This window comes from Callorhinus ursinus, unplaced genomic scaffold (genome assembly GCF_003265705.2).
Source record: "Callorhinus ursinus isolate GAN/ISIS: 27379988/994484 unplaced genomic scaffold, GSC_fseal_2.0 scaffold254, whole genome shotgun sequence".
Lineage (NCBI taxonomy): Eukaryota > Metazoa > Chordata > Mammalia > Carnivora > Otariidae > Callorhinus > Callorhinus ursinus.
Window position 1 is genome coordinate 30709 of NW_027397312.1, and position 8509 is coordinate 39217.

The 8509-nt window shown below is 61.4% G+C and overlaps 2 protein-coding genes across 6 annotated transcripts in view; one reads left to right on the plus strand and one right to left on the minus strand.

Annotated features, from left to right (window-relative positions):
* LOC141371998 (synaptosomal-associated protein 47-like) overlaps nucleotides 1-559 on the minus strand; it is a 10892-nt gene extending 10333 nt beyond the window's left edge. The window contains exon 1 of the mRNA XM_073890461.1: nucleotides 206-559. Within this exon, the coding sequence (XP_073746562.1) occupies nucleotides 206-559 (354 nt within the window). The remainder of the gene's footprint in view (nucleotides 1-205) is intronic.
* On the plus strand, nucleotides 425-5315 carry JMJD4 (jumonji domain containing 4). 5 transcript variants are annotated; one of them, XM_073890462.1, is made up of 6 exons: nucleotides 425-963; nucleotides 1054-1219; nucleotides 3168-3293; nucleotides 3576-3789; nucleotides 4354-4500; nucleotides 4859-5315. In XM_073890462.1, exons 1-6 carry the CDS (start codon nucleotides 699-701, stop codon nucleotides 5159-5161), a joined length of 1221 nt encoding a protein of 406 aa, XP_073746563.1. In that variant the 5' UTR covers nucleotides 425-698; the 3' UTR covers nucleotides 5162-5315. The 5 variants fall into 5 exon arrangements, with proteins under 5 accessions (XP_073746563.1, XP_025715847.2, XP_025715849.2 ...); XM_025860062.2 differs by having other exon boundaries at nucleotides 3612-3843; XM_025860059.2 differs by having other exon boundaries at nucleotides 428-963; nucleotides 3576-3843.
* The last annotated feature ends 3194 nt before the right edge of the window (nucleotides 5316-8509 follow it).

An 8509-nucleotide genomic window follows, 5' to 3' on the forward strand; every position in this document is an offset into this window, starting at 1 on the left:
CCTCCGCGCCCCCAGCATCCCCTCCGGGCCCCCAGCATCCCCCTGGGCCCCCAGCATTCCCCGGGACCCCACCTTTGGCCCCGGGGCCTCTCTGTCAGAACAGGAGAGGTTCTCATCGCGGCAGCAGTAGCAGGCGGGACTGAGCCGGGAGAGGGTCGGGAGGACTCTAGCACAGGCCCGACCGCAGACTGGGGGCGCCGCTTACCTGTGTCACTGGGGCGGTGCGAAGACGGCCACACTCGGGTCTGGCGCTGCTTCCGACGCCGGACAGACCAGCCAGCCGCTCCAGAGGCGCTGTGGGACGCTCCCGCGCCTGCGCAGAACGAGGGCCGCAGGCTGCTATGCGCGTGCGTCCAGGGCCAGGCGCGCCGGGATTCGTACTCCGGCAGGAACTCTGGCCGCATTCTCTCGATTCCGCTCGGCCGCGCCAGGCCGACCGCAAGCTCCGAGAGCCTGTGCCGCGCGGTTCTCGCTCCGGCTGGCACGGAGGCTGGGGAGCAGCCTGTGCCCGCTCCAGCGCCTGCTCCGGAAGCAGTTGTAGCAAGTACTTCCTTTTCATCTCTCCGTTTGAAGAGCAGGGAAGTTGGAGGCCGGAGGCGGGTGCCGGGCCCACGCCCCTCGCCGGGCTGCGGCGTCCCCGGGACCCGGGCGTCCCCCGCCGCCCTGTCGTCCAGCGCGGGCGCCGAGCCGGGCCGGGGATGGACAGGGAGACGCGCGCGTTCGCCGAGAGCCACTTCCGACGCCTCCGCGGACGGCCCGCGGGCGGGGTGGGCGCGACGCCGGGCCGCGTGGACTTCATCGAGAGCCCGGACTCCTTTTCCTACGCCGACTTCTTCAAGGGCTACCTGCTGCCCAACGTGCCGTGCGTTTTCTCCAGCTCCTTCACCGAGGGCTGGGGCAGCCGCAGGCGCTGGGTGACGCCGGGCGGGAAGCCGGCCTTCGAGCACCTGCTGCGGAACTACGGTAAGTGCGGAGCGCGCGCGAGGAGCCAGGGCTGGGGGGCCGCAGCCGTCCGGGGGAGGGCGCGCAACGTCCGACGGCCTCTCGTTTCAGGAGACGTGGTCGTCCCTGTGGCCAACTGCGGGGTCCGGGAGTACAATTCCAACCCCAAGGAGCACATGCTCCTCCGAGACTACATCAGCTACTGGAAAGACTACATCCAGGGGGGCTACTCCTCTCCGCGCGGCTGCCTCTACCTCAAGGACTGGCACCTGTGCAGGTAAAGGGGGCGGAGCGCACAAAGCAGCGTGTCGTTTCCCCGGGTAGGAGTTGCAGTGCGCGCACGAATCTGGCTCCCGCAGCGTGGTTGGAGGTTCTCCCCATCGCCGGGCTAGCCACGCTGCGTCAGGTGGGAACCCAGGTGGGCCGAGGCCGCCTCTCCCGTGTGTCCTGGCTGCTGGACCCATCCTTGCGGGCTGCACGCCCTCTGACGGGTCGTACCTAGCTGTGGCTTTCCTGTCCGCTGCCCGCTGTTCCAGCTCAGGCCAGGTCTCACTCACCCTGGCTGCCCCAAGTCCCGCTCCACCCTGCTCAGCTCGCTCACATTCTCAGCCGTCTTCCCAGCAAGGCTGTGCCCGAGCTGTGTAGCATCTCCGTCACGGACCAGCGGCTCTCCTGCCCTGTCCAAGGAGGCCTTCTGTGGTTCGACCACACCCTTCTTCCACCCTGGGAGCTCCAACGAGGGGCCTCAGGGACATATCTCACACTCGTGGGCAGCCACACCCCGTCTGCTTGGTTCCCTTGCTCAGAGGGGGTCCTTGGGTTGTGTCCATTCCCCTACCCAGCAGTGTGCTGGTCACAGGCAGAGACCATCCTCCTCACACCCTAACCAGCTGGTATAGGGCACAGTACGGGCTTGAAGAGTTTTGTATAAATGAGTGAACGATTGAATTCTTGTTTTGCTGATGTGGAAACTAGGGATATTACAGTGAGTCACTCGCTTGCGATTCCCAAGACCCATCCAAGAGCGTCTCGCACCGGCATGCCGTGGATGCTCCCAGCCTCACAGCGTCTTGTCTGGCAGTGAGAGCTCGCCCCAGGGGGTGGACCAGGGACACCCAGACCCTGGTTGTGGCCCCCAGGGACTCTTGATCCAGCAGCACATAGGACTCCTAGACCCAGTGCTCCTGCACGGTGGGCGTGGGCTTCAAATAGGCAACAAGTGTGTTATAGGTGTTACACGGGACGTTCCTGTCCGTCGTTTGAAGGTCAGTTTTGACTGAATATTATATATTTTCCCTGGAAACCCCAGAACAAACAGAGCAGAGGGAGGCCAGAGAGGCAGAGACGGCTCTAGGGGCCGTGATACCTGATTTGAGGGATAAGTGGGAGTCTGACATCCTGCAGAGGCATGGCGTTTTGGGGTACTACACGTGGTTTGGTGCTCCTCGGGCTCTCCCTGATCATGGCCTCTGACCATGAGTGATGTGTGAGCTACTCAGAAGCTTGTTCCAGTGCGTCGTTGGGAGAGCTCACTCTTTCTGGAGCTGGGTTGGTGTGCTCCTGTGTGTGTGTGGGGGGGCATTTTTCTGGTTGCGGGGATCAGGCTTTTGGACCAGGAGGAGTGGGGGGCTGTGGGGTAGGGGAGAAGGACCTCAGTGGACATGGGCCATAGTGCTTGGGCCACTGGTTGGGCATCCACTCGGCAGACTCGAGGTCACTGGCGGGGCGAGAGCGTGGACGAGGCCCACAGGTTCTGGAGAACAGCGTGATGCAGATGAGGCACTTAGAGCACCAGCTCAACCAGAGGCTGGAATTCCGGATCTGGCGCAAGAGGGGTCTGGAACAATGGCGGTGCTGCCTGCACGGGTCATCTGAGTGGCATCACAACACCCCCAACGTCGTTTCCTCTGTTTACGACGGGGGTTCGTTCCTCGCCCGGGGCTCAGGTGGGGTCGCTTGGGCCTGTGGTCATGTGCTGGCTGGACTTGCGCAGGGTGGCCAGCCTCACTGTGGACGCCGGCTGCGGAGGGCAGCTCAGCGTCATCCGTGTCCTTCCATACCTCTGGTCGTCTCCTGCTCGGGGCACAGGGGCCAGAAGGTGGCCGCTCCTGCCCCGGCCCCCTGTCACGCCCCGCAAGGCCCCCCGTCACGCGCTGCAGGGTCCCCATCACGCCCCGCAGGGCCCTCCCGTCACGCCCCGCAGGCCCCCCCGTCACGCCCCGCAGGGCCCCCCCCCCCCCCCCCCCCTTCACCCTCCCTGCGTACTTCTCGTCCGACTGGCTCAACGAGTACTGGGACGTCCTGGACGTGGACGACTACCGCTTTGTCTACATGGGGCCCGCGGGCACCTGGTACCGTGCGTCCCTCCCAGCCTCCTCTCTGCGCCTTGTCCCTGCCCCACACGCTCTCCTCAACCCTGTGCCCTCTGCCAGAGCCTCTCAGAGATGCCTAGGCCGTGGGGAAGGCTGCCGGCCGTCCCCTTTCCAAGCCTCCATGCCTCCGTTGCCCCCTGGGGGCTCTGAGATGGGGGAGGTGTGAGCGCTGGGGCCCCTGGGGCCCGTGTGCTCAGCCAGCCTTTCTGAAGCGCCAGGCCACCTCTGGTTCAGTAGGCACCGACAGGAGGGTTCACACAGGTCACCGTTCCACGCCGACATCTTCCGCTCCTTCAGCTGGTCTGTCAACATCTGCGGGAGGAAAAGGTGGTTCTTCTTCCCTCCGGGGCAAGAAGAAGCCCTTCGGGATTGCCACGGTGGCCTGCCCTACGACGTGACCTCGCCCGCGCTGCTCGACGGCCGCCTGTACCCCATGCGCAAGCACTGCAGCCCACCCCTGGAGCTCACGCAGGAGGCAGGCGAGATGGTCTTCGTGCCCAGCGGGTGGCACCACCAAGTCCACAACCTGGTAGGGTGGGCAGAGCCCACTGCATGTGCGTGCCATGCGGCCCAGGCAGGTCAGGGAGACGCCCTGGGGTCCCACTGGTCTGACCCCAAGCCCAGAGCGTCCATCTCCGGTTGATCTGCCCCTCGGCTTACCCAGCACACTCCTCACCCTTGACACATTCTTAGATGCCTTTCCACAGAGAGAGGGCCAGGCGTACCCCTCCTGATCCCACAGTGGGCAGGCTGCCCCCTAGAGAGCCTGGGTATGGGATTGCACGGACCGGAGAAGGGCCACCAGCCCCCGTTTCTTCCCTGGGCAGCAGTGGGTCCTTCTACACCGTGGAGCTTCCCTGGGAGCCCTGCTCTTGGTTAGCTGTGCACTCAGAAGGATCCAGCCCCGTCTTTATGCTAGCACCTACCGGGAGACAGGAGCAGCCCTTCCTGGCCGAGGAGGGTTGCAAGGACCTCAGGACAGGGCTGGGGGATGGTCTGGTGTGGACTCATGGGGACACCCACACCCCACCCCTTCCAGGAGGACACCATCTCCATCAACCACAACTGGGTCAACGGCTGTAACCTGGCCAATATGTGGCACTTCCTGCAGCAAGAGCTCCGGGCCGTGCAGCAGGAGGTCAGCCAGTGGAGGGACACTATGCCTGACTGGGACCATCACTGCCAGGTGGGCCAGCCTGGGCAGGAGGGAAGGACTGGGAGGGGCTCTGCAGGGCCAGGGCTGCAGGGTGGGGAGGGCGTGGGGCAGCCCTCAGGGCAGCCTGCATTCTCAGAGGAGGGCCTGTTCCGTAAGCTCAGAGCTGTGGCTTTGGGGACGTGGTAGCCGCCAGCCTGCCCGTGTGAAGGTCGGTGTGGTCCTGAGGCAGGTCACTGGGGCTTCCAGGTTGCAGGACTCAGACCCATCGCTGGCTGGCTCCCGGGTATCTCTGTTCCCATCCTCTGGGACTGGGCCCTGCCCATAGTCCTCAGACACTTGCCTGGCGCTGCGAGCAAGCCGCGGCTCACTGGTGCTCCTCTCTGGCCAGGTCATCATGAGGTCCTGCTCCGGGATCAATTTTGAAGAATTTTACCACTTCCTCAAGATCATCGCTGAAAGGAGGCTGCTGCTTCTGACGAAAGAGCTGGGCTCTGGTGACATGGAGGGCAGTGCGGGCAGGGGGCTGGGCCCCCAGCAGGCTGCTTTTGATGTCAGCCGGATTGCAGAGGTGCTGGCCTCCGTGGTGGCCCACCCCGACTTCCAGAGAGTGGACACTAGCGTGTTCTCACTGCAGCCGGGGGAGCTCCTCCAGCAGCTGGAGGAGGTTGTGGCTGCCACTGCCTCTCTTTAGGGCATGAGGCTTGCATCAGGCGGGGCCCCGAGGCACCGGCACGGAAGGCAGGCAGTCTCTTCCACAGCGCCTTCCAGAAATAAAGCTCTGTGCTGCTGTGTGGCATGGGACAGGTCACCTTCCCGCGGAGCCTCGTGGCCTCAGGTGCTCTTAAGGGTGTGGTACTGTCCTGACTGTCCACTGGCATCCCCGGGACCCTGATGCCTGTGCAGAGGGTTTGGGCTCCCTGTCTTCATGAGACTTAGCCAGGGCTGAGTGCTCTGGATCCAGTGAGAGGGTGGGTGGGGAGGTCCTGCTAAGTGAGATCTGCAGCCAGAAGGCCCGGAGTGTGCTGGGGACTCAGGCATGGGGGCAGCATGTGGTTGGGATTCCTGGTGCCCCCAGCCTTCCCTCAGCAAGGACCAGCATCCCAGCCCATAGGCCTCCCATCCACAGCAGTGTGAGGCAGCTGGCTTGTCCTGCACGGTTCCCTCTGCAGTAGGACCATGCCCCTGCTCGGCTCCATCTTGCCCTGGAGCAAGCCCCTCCTTGTGTAGGCCCGACATTCTGGGGCCCAGGACCTCTTGTGTCTATCCCACAGGAGAACCACTATTTACATAGAGCTTGCCGTCCCCCTACTGGCCTGTGCTTCCCCTTAGCCCCCATCCAGAGTCCGGAGCCAAAGATGTCTGTATGGTCCGGGCACCAGGCCAGACCTCATACCTTGTCCCTCATGCAGGCCCCTAGGCGTTACAGGTGCACTGTTCAGGGGCCCCTCAGGGTCGGCTGGCACCCGTGATTTTATGTCCCTCTTATTTGTGACAGCACTGCCTGTGCCCCCCAGGCCCCAGTGAGGGCTTGGACCTTGCCCCAGGTGTCCAGAGCCCCCCGTAGTCCCTCTCCCACCCTTCACATGTGCTGGCCATCTTAGGCCACCAGCAGTCGGTGCTTGGTTCACAGCCACTCTGCACTCCGTGTGCCACTCGACAGTGACAGTAGTAGGGTTCTCCAGGGAAATGGAACCCACAGAATAGAGCGAGAGACGGTGGGGGCTGGTGAGTGAGATCTGCAGGGCAGGCCAGCAGGCCAGGGACTGAGGGGAGAGTGGACTTTGTGGTCTAGGGTCCAAAGTCTGCAAACTCAGGGTTAGTGTGTTGAAGTCTGAAGGCAGAATTGCTTCTTTGGGGAACCTCTGTCCTTGCCCTTAAGGCCTTCCACTGACTGGATGAGGCTCGCCCAAATTGTGGGGGATGATCTGCTTTATCAAGGTCCGTGGAATTCAGAGTTAATCACATCTAAAGGATGCTTTCACAGCAGCATGGAGACTGGCGTTTGAACAAACAGCTGGGCACCGTGGCCTGGCCAAGTCGATGTGTCGAATTGACCAACATAAGTCACTCCCCTGTGCTCGCAGGGACTCAGCAGGCACACTGCTCTGTCTCGTGCCCACCTCGACGCCCAGCATCTGCTCCTTGCCCAGGAGCCGCGGGCAGTCCCACAACCTCCCCGTGTGTAGTACTACCCCCCCCCCACTGCCATCGGACAGTTGTGTCTGCACACGTCCCTGTGTGCTGTCCAGCCGTGCCGTGGCACACACCGCATTATTCAGCAGTCACCCCTTGCACACGTGTCCTGTCAGCCTCCACCCCTGGAACTCCTGCTCTACCATGTCCTCGCTCCTCCCACGCGTCCCACATGTCCCTCAAATGCTGGTACTCACACTACTCTCAGGTGCACGGTGTGCACACTTGCCATGTGCGATCCAATGCCCCCTGCACACCTACAGTGCCTCACATTTGCTCCTGTTCTCATCATCAGGCTTTTGGTTCTAGCACACCCACTTGGTGCTAGTAGACAATGTCTCACTGCACACTCACAGGCCAGGTGCAAACTTGGCATCGTTCTGCTGCTTGTAGTTCCCGTCTGCACAGCCGTGGTGTGCCATCAAGTGGTGCTTGTGTGTTCATGGTGCGAACCCGTGACCGCTGCACACACGGCGATTCATCAGTTCCTTGCGCGTTCATGCTGTACCATCCAACGCACTAAACCACCCAGAACTGCCACGTGTGGTCCAGTAGCTGCTTGCTCCATGTTGCTCTAGCTTCTGCCCCGTGCTGTGTGTCCAGTTGCAGCCGTTGAGGAGGAGGGGCTAACTCAGCATTGTCCCCATCATTCACCCGTCTCTTGCCTCTGCAGGCTGTCTCTTCAGGGGAAGATGTCGGCAGTATGTGACCAGGTGCACTGGAGGTTCCCTGGCTTGCCTGGCTTGCCCTTCAGCTCTTCGTCCTGGGGAAGGACCTGGAAGGGCACTCCAGCAAGCTCAGGGCGTGTGTGTTTGCCACCTGGATTGGAACCATTCCAGTGTTTCATTGGTGAGGCAGTTGCGTGCTGCCCGTGGATCATCATTTCTGGTAGCACCCCTCTGCTCAGGCTGCATTTTTCCACCTCCTCGTGGGAAAAGTTTGCACCCCCATGACGTAACCAGGACACAGTCATGAGGTCTCAGCCAGACAGGAGTGACCACGGTGTACCTGATGGGGTGGGCGTTTCTGGGGTGAACAGTTGTGCAAGGCATAGATAGTGGTGATGCTGGAACTCCTTGTGTACAGGGAGCAGGGATGCTTATGGACTGAGTTGCAGCTTTGGGTCTAAATTCTGCATCACAAGTCTTTACCCTGGATAAGAAGCCAACAGGAAAAGGGGGTCAGGTCAGAGACAACCCCAGGAGGGTTTAAATCTAGGTAAAGCCAAAGATACAGACGTAGTGAAAAGAAGGGGCACCTGCCCCCCAACGTTCATAGCAGTAATGTCCGCAGTAGCTAAAGTGTGGAAAGAGCCAAGAGGCGCTTCAACAGATGAGTGGATAAAGATGTCCATATGGGGGCACCTGGGTGGCGCAGTTGGTTAAGCGACTGCCTTCGGCTCAGGTCATGATCTTGGAGTCCCGGGATCGAGTCCCGCATTGGGCTCCCTGCTCAGCAGGGAGTCCGCTGCTCCCTCTGAACCTCTTCCCTCTCATGCTCTCTCTCTCTCAAATAAATAAATAAAATCTTAAAAAAAATAGATGTGGTCCATATATACAATGGAATATTACTCAGCCATCAGAAAGGATGACTACCCAATTTTTACATCCACATGGATGGGACTGGAGGAGATTATGCTAAGTGAAATAAGTCAAGCAGAGAAAGTCTATTGTATGGTTTCACTCATGTGGCACATAAGGAATAGCGTGGAGGACCACAGGGGAAGGGAGGGAAAACTGGGAAGAAGTCAGAGAGGAAGACGAGCCATGAGAGACTCTGGACTCCGGGAAACAAACAGGGTTTCAGAGGGGAGGGGGGTGGGGGGATAAGGTAGCGGGTGATGGAC

Coding starts and splice junctions, on each gene's coding strand:
- JMJD4 (XM_025860059.2), top strand. CDS start 699: ATGGACAGGGAGACGCGCGCGTTCGCCGAGAGCCACTTCCGACGCCTC. Junction 3,294..3,575: donor ATGGGGCCCGCGGGCACCTG/GTACCGTGCGTC, acceptor GGGTTCACACAG/GTCACCGTTCCACGCCGACA. Junction 4,501..4,858: donor ACTGGGACCATCACTGCCAG/GTGGGCCAGCCT, acceptor CTCTCTGGCCAG/GTCATCATGAGGTCCTGCTC.